Source organism: Orbicella franksi, unplaced genomic scaffold, assembly GCF_964199315.1.
Source record: "Orbicella franksi unplaced genomic scaffold, jaOrbFran1.1 SCAFFOLD_37, whole genome shotgun sequence".
Taxonomy (NCBI): Eukaryota; Metazoa; Cnidaria; class Anthozoa; order Scleractinia; family Merulinidae; genus Orbicella; species Orbicella franksi.
In genome coordinates this window covers 58,201-71,836 of record NW_027671075.1, presented here as the reverse complement: position 1 = coordinate 71,836, position 13,636 = coordinate 58,201, and the positions used below count along the sequence as shown (strand labels likewise).

The following is a 13,636-nucleotide window of genomic DNA, read 5'->3' as shown; positions in this document are numbered from 1 at the left end:
ATTTGTTTTTTGTTTTGTTTTGTTTTTTGTTCAAAAGCATTTTCTCCGATAATTTTCTCTATTAGTTTTAGAGCATCCAATCGTCAAATTGTAGACAAAAATAATTAAACTCAATTTGCTTTTTAAGCTTTCATGTCGGAATTCACATTTCGCAGTAACCCTGGGTTTTCTTAACTCAGCTTTGAACAACCCGGTTCTAGTCTTGTAATCTGGAGGTTCCGGGTTCAAGCTCTCCACGCCCCTTCTTGTCACTACCTGGATTTGTTCTCGGTAGCCAGCTGGGTGCCACTGTCAATTTAACCACTCCTCATCCATCCATCCATCCATCCATTCGTCCGTCCGTCCGTCCATCCATCAATTGAATCATTCGTTCGTTCGTTCGTTCGTTCGTTAATTCAATCATTCATATCTGGAGACATTTACACAATATTCTGATGATATATTTTCTATCCACAGACTTGCCGCTGCCCAGGTGGAATTGGATGCAGTTATGGCAACGTTAAAAGAAAAGCAAGACAGTTTAGCTGCTGTGGAAGAGAAGGTATATACTCCAATTTCGATATATTGAAATTCTAACCTGGCTCCGAAACGTGTTGGAATAAGATAGAAGAATTCGAGGTGCCTCAGAGCCAATTGAAATGACTTTGTCTACTTGCGATTGAGCGGACAGCAAGGTAGCGGTCAAATTAGAAAAGAAATTTGTTTAAGGTGAGGGGTTCTTTGCTCTATAACTACCAAGGTAATTATGCACCATTTCAAATTTCCCTTTCCACGCATATTCCGACTCCCTTGTGAATAAGTAGTGTTCATCTTTTCGTAAGCACGTAGAGTTTCGGGTCTCGCTGATTATTGACATGTTTTTACGTACAAAGATTGCAGAGCTTCAGGCAGCTTACGATAACAGCATTGCTGAGAAGGAAATGCTGACCAAGAATATTGCACAGACTGCGGCTCGCTTGAAGAGGGCATCAAAGCTGACAACAGCTTTAGGAGATGAACAAGGACGTTGGACGGAGAACGTTGCGGTAAGATATGGCACATTTTAGTTGTCTAAAATAGTATCTTTAACAAAAACGCTTCACATTCTGGAAGTAAAGCATGAAGAGCCTAGGTTGACTGCCCAGGATGTAGCAGTTGTATATCGCAGGTTGCACCAGTTCATTTTGTAAGGTTGTTTTAACGTATGGGAACATCTGATGGTTACGATGGTATCGTTTTACTTCCTGTCCCTTACAACAACAGGCATTCGAGTTAGAGATTGGTAACGTGGTTGGTAACGTTTTCGTCGCCGCTGCTTGCGTGGCGTACTTTGGAGCGTTTACAAGTCTTTATCGTCATGAACTAGTGTCATCTTGGATTGCACGCTGTAAAGACCTGGAAATTCCTGTGTCAGATGACTTCAGTCTCATCAATGTGTTGGTCGATCCCTACGAGATAAGGCAGTGGAATGCAGATGGCCTTCCAAGAGATTCAGTAAGTTGAAATGTTTCTTTGAATTAGTATTCATCACAGGCGCTGGAGAAAATAGAGGGTCTGATAGAGTCCTTCAACTGAAATGACTGTTTGCAGCACGTCCAGTTTATGGAGGTCCAAATCCGGCGCCCTTACTGATACAACTAAACTTTTTCTTGTGGTCTATTGCTTTTAGTCGTTTACTACCTTGTTTTTGCGCACATTTTCTCCCTGGTTTTGTTGGCTTTCCCTTCCCCTGCGCCCGTTAAGTATTTGCACGCTTTTACTGTGAAGTTGCAGAACTGTTTATCATTCTGTGCGTGTTTTGCCTCACTATCGCTGGGTTTGTGCAGTGCTTTTCCCTGCGCTCCCTTCAAGTTTGCACGCTTGTGTTCTTGGTTTGTTGTATTCAGTAATGTTCTTATTATACGTACATCGGGTTTGTGCAGTTCTTTTCCCTCGGCTCCCTTTAGTGGGCATGCTTATTCTTGGTTTGTAATATTTAGTAATGTTTTTGTTGTACGTTCTTTGTCTCACGAGCGTTGAATTGATATGGTAGCCTGAAAGGGTGTCTAATGCTCTAGTCGGATTACTGACGCTCAGCCTGCCCCCCATTGGGTTGGTTCTCTCGCGTTTCGTCCGCGCCTTTTTGTTTTTCCTTTAGCACTGATGTGCCTTTATCCCTGGTAATTTATCCTGTCTCACCACTCAAGGGCTGACAGCTTTTGGATATTTTATTTACGATTTCCTCTCTGTCAATTGCCTAGCCTTTCGTCTAAGTTTTAAGTGGCTAGGATTTTCTAGTTTAAATATTGGGTTTTGCTCGTGAGTATCGGCAATTGTTTTGGGTCTTAAGGCCTTATTAAACGTTCTACTGCTGGGCGCGGAGCATTTCCCACCTCTTATTCAGCGATCGTGAAAGGGACTGCCGCGAGTAGTATGTAATACTGAATGGAATTCATTGCCACTCTCAAGCCATTCGCTTTGTCTCGTGTACAATCTCATATGAAGTTACAGAGGCTGCTAGCTCAGCAATGTTGCGTATATACTACCAAGACACTCTTCGCATTGTTCAAACTGAACGGAACTGTAATGTTAATGCCTTTAATGTTACGTTTCTTGCAGGTGTCCATTGAGAACGCCATTTTGGTGACCCGAGGTCGTCGTTGGCCTTTGATGATTGATCCACAAGATCAGGTCAGACTGCTTAGAAATTTTCTTGACAAAAATATACACACAATTATTAAAAATACAGCATATTGTTAACGAACATTGGTATAATAACTTAATCAGGTTTCGAGCCATTAGAAGGTTAGTTGACGAAACAGTTTCCTCAGAAATACTATCTGCAATCATTGTTTTTGTTTTCTTCTGTTAAAACATTGAGGCCAATCGTTGGATCCGAGCAAAAGAAGCAAAGAATGGTCTGAAAGTGATCAAGTTGACTGACCAGAACTTCCTGCGCACTCTTGAGAACTGTATTCGCATTGGTATGCCTGTGTTACTGGAGGAAGTCGGCGAGACCCTGGACCCCGCTCTAGAACCTATCCTGTTGAAACAGACTTTCGTACAGGTAGGAGTTACGAGGATCAATACTCCGTTTATAAAGAACACTACAAGCTTTCCAGGGATCAGTCATACTTTATAATAACTCATGCTTAGTTTTCAAAAGTCATTAACCTGTTTAAATGTATTACTGCAAGTATCAGTACAGCTTTCCAAGGATCAACTTCAATTTTAACGTAGCATAAAACAGTTTCCAGCACTTTCCAAGACTTAGTTCTTAAATGGTCAATATAACCACTCTTTATTAGCTGATGCTACAATCATGGTATCAAAAAACTGCCCAATCATTGATGAAGTCAGTGTTATCATTCTTATGACAGAATAGGTCACCATAGCAACAGAATGACCTGCCTAAAGCATCGGAAAGTGCTGGAAACTGTTTTGTGCCACCCTAAGGTGTATTATTAGATTCTACGTACCCTATGGAGAAATGTCCACAACTTTCAACTTGTCAGCGTACACTTTAGTTTCATGCTCGTTAGCTCAAAGGATCTATCTTACTAAGTACGAATGAGAGCCGTTTGCGTTCAAGAGAACTAGACTGTCAGAAACATATCCATGTCGCCCCTTACGCGGAATCAGTTTCCTCGTCCATCCCGGCCAGATCTCTTTCTGTTCCACGATGCTTCATTATCCAGTTAAAAAGAGTAGGTATTCCGTTTCTCGGGAATCAATTCTTGATTTATTTCTTAAGAGTCAATAATCATCTTTCCGGTTAATTCTTGGTTTTCAGGGATTATTATTCACGTTGTAAACACGATTGTAGTTTTTCCGTATCACATAGAGCGGTTTTCCATTGAGTGTCGTAAAACCAAAACTAAAACTAATTACTTACCAATTAGACTTCAGCTAGAGCGGTTTTCAATTGAGTGTCGAAAGTAATTAGACAATTACTTTGGTTTTGGTTTTGGTTCTACTTCGGTCTGAGATTGGCTGAGTAGTCTAATTGGTAAGTAATTGGTTTGGTTTTGGTTTTACGACTCTCAATTGAAAACCGCTCTAATCTCAAACTGCAGTAAAACCAAAACCAAAACCAAAGTAATTGTCTAATTACTTTCGACACTCAACTTAAAACCGCTCTATTTACAGTATTGTTAATCATGGTCTTTTCTCTTGCAGGGTGGTCGACTATTTATCCGTCTTGGCGACAGTGATATCGATTATGACAAGAACTTCAAGTATGTCTTCCCCTCAGTTATCATGTGGGAGATTGTTACCGCTGAGTATTATGGTGGTTTAGTTAATCGCACGTAGTTTATGTTATGCTATGTGCAATATAATTTGAACTTAAACCACATTAAGTCCTGAAAACAGGAAAAAAGAAACTTGTCGAAGAATAATATGGCTTATTTTCTGAAAGTGAGGTCACGATGGCTTAGCCAATATCACTGTTTTTGCTTGTTTGTGCCCCAAGATTCAGTTGAGGTCCTTAAACGAAAAGGTCGAGCTCAATATCCAGCCATCCTGACCGAATAGACTTAGTCAATAAAAGATGGCGTATGGCATACAGGCCACTATTTTTCTAGCGAGACACAGTATGTAATAGCTCGCTCGGGTAGCCGATCACAATGCAGATAAGGTTCATCTTTTCCGCTTGGAGAACTAGTCATAAATATATAATGGCATGCATTTATAACTTTGCGGTCTCCTTCTCCTTGAAGGTTCTACATGACAACTAAACTGGCGAACCCTCACTATCTGCCAGAAGTATGCATCAAAGTAACTATCATCAACTTCACTGTCACCAAGTCAGGCCTGGAGGATCAGCTGCTCAGGTATAATGGCGTCATCACTCTGATTAATGATTGCTTGTTTGTTTGTTTCTATCATCGCATTGTGTAACGGTGGGAAAAAAAAAATTTATATATATATATATATGACCTATATTTACCCTCGGCAGTGTTATAGCACAAGTGCTAGTGGGGCCGAGCAAACAACTGAAACAAATAACTCAAATTGAACATAACATTGTTAAGAATCCCAATTGGCCGGCGGCAAGCCAGTTGGCTATTTACAAGCGTGGCCTAGGATTTGAACTCGGGGCTGCCGAGAAACAAATCCAGGTATTGGTCAGAGCGGTTCTCGAACCCGGGACCGCTGCATTGCGAGTCCGACACGCTGACCACTCGGCCACGCTGCCTCCTGTGGACTGGAAACTTGGTTGCACAATTGCCTCTGGGAGTTGAAAGTGGCATTAAACAAAAAAAATTCATCAATGTCACGTTACAAATACTGCAGGGCTTTATCTCGATTGTAAAGACAAGAGTTCATTGGCTGTTAAGAAGGCTAAGATGTCATCTTGTTCTCTAACTGATCCCAGACATCCAAGCGTGCTTAACTAGTGCCCAGAGCTTCTTCTTTCAATACTCATCTCAACTGTAATTAGGTGATAATTTCATCTTTACTTAATTTCAGTTTTTAGCGTGCATTTGTTGATGTTTGAGTTGTTTTGTTTTCAAAACAAAGTTTTTTGAAACATAATATTACTTCGAAAAATATTACTATACTGCCGAAAGAGGCAAAGGAATGCAAATGCTAATTGTTTTTTTTTTTATCTGTACAGTGATGTTGTTCGTCTTGAAAGGCCAGATCTGGAAGATCAGAGAAATCAGCTTATTGTACGAATAAACTCCGATAAAAACCAGTTGAAGGCCATCGAGGACAGAATTCTTAAACTGTTATTCCACTCGGAAGGAAACATACTAGACGATGAAGTGCTTATTAACACTCTAAACGAGTCAAAGGTTAGGCCCCATGACCGTCTTAAATGAAGCTTTTACTGTCAGCTCTGATTTGAGATTCTGTAACACTCCTTACTCCTTTTACCCAGGTCACCTCAGGAGTGATAAGTACTCGGTTGAAAGAGGCTGAAATGACTGAGGAGAAGATAACAGCCGCTCGTGAGAAGTACCGTCCAGTGGCCACACGCGGCTCTGTGATGTACTTTGTTGTGGCCAGCATGGCTGAGGTGGACACTATGTACCAGTACTCCCTCAAATACTTTAAACAGGTAATGATGTATTGACAACTAACTATAAGAGCTCTGACATCTCCATCCTTTTAAATATCTACATCGAAAATCTAACAAAGAAGTTGTTACTTTTCCATCGCGAAATAGATAGAGAATTGCTTTAACTGACAGTAGCATAACTCGTAACATAAGCATGATGAGTATGTCTTCTGAAGTCTCAAATGACGTCCACTCAGGGCTCGAAATTAACTTTTTCGTTCGGGAGCCAGCTGGCGACTAACGGAAAAATTTTGGTCGCCAGATCGTAAATTTTGGTCGCCAACTTATTTTGTAGATAACTTACACAAGAACTCGATTTTATACGTTACTTTGTATGCAAGAAAAGTCACAATTGAAGAGTGAAAACAATTAGAAACAACACAAGTAACACTTAGTTATAAAGCTACCGTTGTTCTCAGGTGATATGTCTCTGCTCCGAAGGTGATGGTTGTCTCCACAGTCATTTTAAATGAAGCGAAGTATAAAACGTTTTAAGTGCGTGATTTTCATTGTGAGACAAACACGGGTCCTTGCGTATTTTCCCTTTGCTACTTCTTCGAAATGCCGTTCTTTATTTTGTACTTGCTTGCCTCGACGCCTTTCACTCACGTAAATCTGCAACTGATTGGTATCTGCCGCCATTTTCGCGGCAAATGAAAAGCACATGGCGTTGAAGTGCGCCTGCGATGCCACTTTCAGAAGAAGCCGCTGAAACAATATGGCGCGCCGTGAACGCAGTATCGACCTGTTGAAATACATTCAATTTTTTCGATTATCGTGTACTATTCAGACATTATTTTACTGGGGACGGAAAGGTGAGTTGTATACTAGCTACCATATCCGATTGATTTCCTAATATAAAGATTTAAAAACAAAAGTTGTGTCGTGGTTTTCTTTAGTTATCGGACAAAACGCGAGTCGCCAGCTGGCGACCAGTTCTGAAAATTTAGTCGCCAGTGCTCAATTTTTGGTCGCATTGGCGACCAGTGAGTCGCAATTTCGAGCCCTGCCACTAGTGCTGAAAGAAGATTTACGTAGTTCATACCATATTGTGAGTCCATTGTGTGATGTCACCTCAGTGTTGATTATATTATGTCATGAATAATCAGTTGTGTTTTCCTTCAGTTATTCAACACTTGTATCGAGAACAGCGAAAAGACAGATGACTTGGACAAGAGGCTTCAAATACTTCTCACTAACTGTACCAACTCTGTTTACACGAACGTAGCTCGGTAAGTGCTTTGTTGTTGTTGTTGTTGTTCGTTACACAAAACACAAGATTAGAAGAAAGCACGTCACCAAAAACGATCAGATAAGCGGTCTACTTTTGTTTTCTTGCGACATTACTTACCTGGTTACTCTGCGGTTACGCGCACATACCGCCATTCTTCTTCTAGCTAGGACGTTAGTAGATTGGTCGTCGACCTGTGTGGTAAGTTGGCGCCTCGTATGCAGTTATGGTCATGACGCTCCTGGTATGGTCTCCATTCTGGTAACTAAGGTCGCTTGTAAGTTAAAAGCGTGTTTACTGGTTTTACTTATTTCAGAGGCCTATTTGAAAAGGACAAGCTGGTGTTCTCGTTCATGCTGTGTGGTGAGATCATGCGTCAAAGAGACGAAATCTCAGACGCGGAATGGAACTTTTTCCTGAGAGGAAGTGGAAGCTTGGACAAGGTGAGACACACTCGTGAAAGACACATGGCACACGTGGCAGGGAGACACGCCCAGTACAGACGCACGAAGGATAAACTTGATAGAGATAAACATGCTCGGTCGGATCACTCACGATAGACACGCATAAGAAACATGCAAAAAGGATACACATGACTAGAATAACTGCTTAGCGGATAAGCGTGAGGGGAACATGCAAATACGTACAACACTGCTTTCGCACGATGGGTATTAAGAAGGATGTTAACAAAATTAAAGTACTACTGTTACGTTCATAACAGGAACGCCCACCGAAGCCAGACATTCCTTGGCTAGCAGAACACACCTGGAATACTTGTTGCGACTTGGAGGTACGTTTATAGTTTCATTTTGGGCGCTTCAAGACATATTAAGAGTACAAGAAACCAAACGATAAAGGGTAAAATTTTGAAGATAAATGTTTGAAACCAGTAACAAGGGCGTGGACGATCTGAGCTTCAAACGTGCACCTGGCGTTTTCAACTTTCTCTCAGACTTGTTTTAAAAGTTTGCCAAAATCGTATTGCAATTTAGACGTAACAAAATGAATTACCTTCTCTGTTTCGTTTCATCGGGCAGTGGACCCGTTGGTTGTTCTACACAACAAGGTCAGGTTTGCCTCTTGCATCATCGTCAGGCCTGTCCTAAACGGTGGCATTTCTCCGCAGGTGGTGGCCATCTGTTCCGTATTCGAACTCTGTTTTATAATACCTGTTGCTGTGTTTAGTTTTGACATTATTCTTTTGTTTGGAATTTTTAGGATTCCCTCCCAGCTTTTAGTGACTTAAAGCAGGAAATAGTCAGCAAACCTGTTGTTGTGAAGATTGGATCAGTTGAGGTACGGATTACGTGTAATAATGGACTCTGGAGTTGACGCTAAGTTTTACCTCTGATACTTCATGATACTTGCGTCAAAAAAACGGTTATCACCAGGAACATTACACCTAAACAACCAAATCGTTTGCTTCTCCTGTGCTGAAAAAAAAAATTGGAGGAAAATCAATGACACGACTTTGATATAAGCTGTAAAACTGCAGTGGCTAGAGTATTAAACGTCGAGGTCAATTCTCTTTTTCGTTCTAGGCGTGTCCAAACGCCCCATTACTATCGGGGGATAAAGAGGACAATGATGGTAGATCTACAACAACAAGTGAAAGCACAGAGGCGACTGATGAAGGCCAAGAACATTCCGGTTTATCCGATCGCCTCACGAGTTTCCAGAAGCTAGTGTTTGTGAAAGCGTTCAGGGAGGAGAAGGTAATGTTTGCTATTTTGTTGCGTGGTTTTACAAGTTAGCTATCTCTTCTGAGCTTCTTTTTGGAGGCAGTGTCGCACCGTTGTCGCTGCCATGCACGATTCAAACTTGTTGGCCAATAAAAAAGACAGTAGTAACTGTACAGGCGATTTATTGACGTTAGTTCTACTTTTGTGACTTCTCGACAGATATGGTTAACCTGAAATTTAAGGGGTTAACGCCTAACCAAAAATGTAATCTAGGAAAAAGCTATGAAGGGATTCACTCTGCAAACTTCTTTGTTTCATTGCGTTTAATTGCTCCACAGGTTGTTTTTGCTGCCGTTGATTTCGTGTGTGAGAACCTCGGCAAGACATTCGTGGAAAGCCCATCCGTAGACCTAAACATCCTGTATGCAGATGTGGGCCCCACCACACCTCTCATATTCATCCTCTCTACTGGTTCTGATCCTATGAATGCCTTCCTCAGGTTCGCCAGGGAAATGAGCTACACCGAAAGGTAAACATGTTACCTTAGTCACTCATCATGTTATTCGCTGTCTTCACTAGTGACTTAAGAGTGAATGCCTATAAAAATGGACCTAAATCGCCTATCAATGGCACAAGTCGAAAAATTGATTTCGCTTGTATTTCGTCCCTAGATAGGTCCTATTAAGAATAGAAACGGACCATAGTTAGTTTCTACTAATACAGCTTTCTTTGGTAGAAATATGCCAAAAACGATTTCGACCCGATTGGGCTCAAAATCTACTTCCGGTTTTGCTGAATTTTCCGAATATTTGATTGCTTCGCGCTCCGCAGAACAGCTACTTGAGAATCTTTCAATGGATTTTATATTCAGTTCAGGTCTTCATGGTATGACTGAGCGAAAAATAAAATAAATCAAAGTTAGTTTTGAGCCCGAAAAGAGATCAAACTGACACGCAAAAGTTTACAATGTGTCGCAAGAGAATTATTGCATAAAAACATCGTCATGTGTTTCTATGGGCTATAACTTTAAATACCATAAAAATACTTTCTACGGGTTAAATAAACACCCACCTGTTAAGATATCAAAAAATATCTCCGGGCAAATGGTTTCAAGTCACCCGCCTTTGCCTGTGTTTCTCATAGATTTTGCCCAAAATCCGCCGTTGGAATGTAAACAATTGCGTGACGCGGATAGCCACTCTGGATTAAATGTTCGTTTCCAGCAATCCGATAAAAGCAATTTTTGAAACGTTGTTTGGATAAAATAATGGAATTTTTTTGTTTGTTTGTTTTTTTGGTTTAAGTTAGTATATATACATATATATATATTTTTTCATTTGCATTGCAACACCCACGACATCCCCGATAACGAACGTTACTACGGTACTCCGGGAAATGATTTTAATTTAAGACTTGTTTATTTTATTGATTTCACTGATAACTTACAATACAGTGGCAGTTTTAAAGATACACTTAACCGATCCTCTATGGTTTATGGCAATTGAATCATTGACTGACAAATAAAGTCAAATGGAAATACCATAAATTCTATAAACTACTAACTGCGTGACGGCATCTCAGCTCTTCCAGCTGTGTAGAAAATTTGTACTACACAATATGCTCAAACTCAGCTAGGAACCCGGAATTTCTTGAATTGAATTAGCCGAGGAAGAAATTGCGTTTAAGTTTCAATCATACTGGGAAAAAAATCCATCTTTTCTACTTTGGTTGTTTGATCAATTAACTGAAATTTGCAGATCATAACACTGGTAGACAAATAAACATTACAGTGGTCGATCTAGGACTAGGTTTACACTAAAGGATTTTTTTTGGATTCGTAAAAGTTCCCGGATTCATCAATTTTAGAGTATTCGAATTATTAGGGGTTTACAGTGAAAGGATATTCGGATTCTTAACCGTTTACACACGACGATAACTTCGGGAACATTCATGATGGAATGGTTAACAAGCAGTTTGTTGCCTCGACAACGAGAAACAAAATGCCTCCGAAAATAAGGCTAGGGGTAGGTTGAGACAGTCTGAAGTTTTCTTTCAACTCGCTGACCATGGTATTGTTGTCCATCATGTCAGGTCCCTCCAGATATTTATTGTGGTCTTTACTTAATATCTAGAGCCGTCGAGGTTTTCGATGGTGCCACCGTCGACATCTGGGCAGTAAAGTATAAATTGGGTTTCTGAGGAATATGGCATTACCCATTATAAAGGTGATTACCTACACCTGAAGCAGCACGAGGTAATCACCCAGCGACCGCCATCAAATGGCCATCAATGAGCCTACGACTCGACTACGACTGGATCATGTAATCCGCCATTTTCGTTCCACCGCAAACTCAAATGATCACAGGCGGAAAAATATCCGGATTCGAGAGAAAATCGTTTACACGACAAAACTCTCCGGATTCAAAAGTTTTCGGATTCAAAGTTCCCACTTTAAATTCCGGATTCAAAATCTCCGGAGACACTACCAAACCGGGGAGTTTTTATTTCGGATTCGTCCACTTTCGTGTAAACGGCAAAATCAATCCGGCACTAAAACGTTCCGGATTCATCACGAATCCGGAACAATTTCCTCTACTGTGAACCTACAATCCTGGCCATAAGTTGTTGGGACACCTCCCCTTTTTGCGCGCTAAAACCCACGATTTCAACTACGTCCTTAGCGTTTTAGAACAAAAGATGAATAGAAGCAAGTACGATTGACCCCTCCCCCCCCCCCCCCCCTAGCAATGTTGCAAGAAAATGAAGCTATTTTAAAGACTAGATCGGATGTGGGAAAAAAGGAAAAATGGACAATAGAAAGTGGTTAGACAGTTGTGTTGGAACCCAACGCGATTGCTGAAAAATCGTTATCTTTGGAATAAGAGGTGAATATCTATCTTATCGTCTCTTTAGTTCGAGAATACTGTTCTAGGAGGCGAACAATTCTTGAAACGTGGCTATTCTGAAGCTATTGTCAAGGATTTTTTTTGCTTCAAGATTTTTATCAACATTGACAGGGGGAAGGGGAGTAGGCGGGCTTGCGCGGTTTTGGTCTTAAGAGAGGCTGCCTGTGAAGTCATCTGCCGTAACTGTCCCAACACTTTTGACCAGGTTTGTGGTCTTAAATGAACAGCGAACATCCATCTTGTTTTGTTCGCGGAAGTCGGTCACGGAAGAGCGAATTTCAATGAAATATATATATGTATATATATAATTTGATTAAGCAATTAGCCAGAAATAGTTTGGCCGCCAAAACAGTTTAGAGTTTAGCCAAACTCAAACTTAAAACCATTTGCCCAGAGATGTTTTTTGCGCACAATGAACTATATGTATAGTACGTGCGTAACCTGGAAAGCAATCCGTCCAGCACAGTAATTGTTCAAATTAACAGCTTACCGAGACACGCGCACTGTTGATGCCTCTTATTTATGATTTAAACTTTTAGGATTTGTTTACTTTACTTTTTCCGACTTTTTAGCAGGAGAAAAGGCACCAAATGTACTGGTACAAATAAAAAGGTTTAACCGAAAATCGATCCGTCGAAATCAACAAATACAAATTTAATCACTGTAGCGTTCCTTCAGATCGCGTAAGGCTACAAACCAACAATATCGACTTGTCATTACGCTTAACAAATGAACTTAGAACGATTTTCTTTCTAGAACTCGTTCTTGTAATTAAAATGATCAAAGAAAAAACGACAGCTTAAAACGACATAGCAATAACACCCGAACTCCAAGTAAATTTGCTTTTAATTGGCGTTTTTAATTAACGAAATTTCCAAAGCGATGACTTTCAAAATATTAAAGTTAAGAGTGGTCCATTTTCTTTTTCTTTTTTCACCCAAATGTTCTAAGATAGCCATCTGCGGTACGTTTGTTGGAAACGAATTATGTATTCAGGGTGACCGCCCGTGTCACGCAATTGTTTACATTCTCACGGCGGTTCAGGGAAAAATTTACGAGAAGCACAGGCCAAGGCGGGCGACTTAAAACCATTTGCCCAGAGATGTTTTTTGATTTTCAAACAGGTGGGTGTACAGTTAACCCGTAGAAAGTGTTTTCATGGTATTTAAAGTTATAGCCCATAGAAAAATATGGCGATATTTTAGTGCTATAATTCGTTTGCAACACAACGTAATATTTTGCGTTTCTGTTCGATCTCGTTTCGCGCTCAAAAGAAACCTCGATTTATTTTATTTTTCGCTCAGTCATACCATGAAGACCTGAGCTGAATGTAAAGACCATTGAAAGATTCTCAAGTAGCTGCTGTGCGACGCGCAAAGCAATCAAATTTTCAGAAAATTTAGCATAACAGGAAGTAGATTTTGAGCTCAATCGGGGCGAAATCGTTTTTCGCAAATTTCTCCCCCAAAAAACTGCATTAGCAGAAACTAACTATGGTCCGTTTGTTTGCTAGCTAGGGCCAATCTATGGGCAAAAAATGAGCGAAATCGATTTTTCGACTTGTGCCGTTGTTTGGTCCATAGTTATGGGCACTGGCTCTTAACAACAACTGCTTCTGACGTAGTGGATGTACTTGAGCTTATCTCAATGAGTTGCTTCCCTCTCTAGTAGCATGAGAACAAACTGTACAATCGCTATAAGTGGCGTTTATCAATTATCAGAACTGATAATAAGACATACGAAGGAGGAGTTGAATAGCTGAGAGAGAGAGAGATGATGTAGGAGAGTT

At 40.5% G+C, this 13,636-nt stretch overlaps 1 protein-coding gene across 2 annotated transcripts in view; it reads left to right on the top strand.

Moving 5' to 3' along the window:
• The window catches only part of LOC145477258 (dynein axonemal heavy chain 6-like), a 100,613-nt gene that overhangs the window by 71,530 nt on the left and 15,447 nt on the right, over window positions 1-13,636 (top strand). For both annotated transcript variants that reach the window (XM_081455497.1, XM_081455498.1), the window contains 15 exons: window positions 457-541; window positions 873-1,025; window positions 1,243-1,473; window positions 2,578-2,649; window positions 2,840-3,025; window positions 4,138-4,196; window positions 4,680-4,793; window positions 5,582-5,762; window positions 5,849-6,028; window positions 7,154-7,260; window positions 7,576-7,702; window positions 7,981-8,049; window positions 8,478-8,555; window positions 8,801-8,974; window positions 9,280-9,470. In XM_081455497.1, coding sequence (XP_081311623.1) covers window positions 457-541; window positions 873-1,025; window positions 1,243-1,473; window positions 2,578-2,649; window positions 2,840-3,025; window positions 4,138-4,196; window positions 4,680-4,793; window positions 5,582-5,762; window positions 5,849-6,028; window positions 7,154-7,260; window positions 7,576-7,702; window positions 7,981-8,049; window positions 8,478-8,555; window positions 8,801-8,974; window positions 9,280-9,470 — 2,007 coding nt within the window. The remainder of the gene's footprint in view (window positions 1-456; window positions 542-872; window positions 1,026-1,242; window positions 1,474-2,577; window positions 2,650-2,839; window positions 3,026-4,137; window positions 4,197-4,679; window positions 4,794-5,581; window positions 5,763-5,848; window positions 6,029-7,153; window positions 7,261-7,575; window positions 7,703-7,980; window positions 8,050-8,477; window positions 8,556-8,800; window positions 8,975-9,279; window positions 9,471-13,636) is intronic.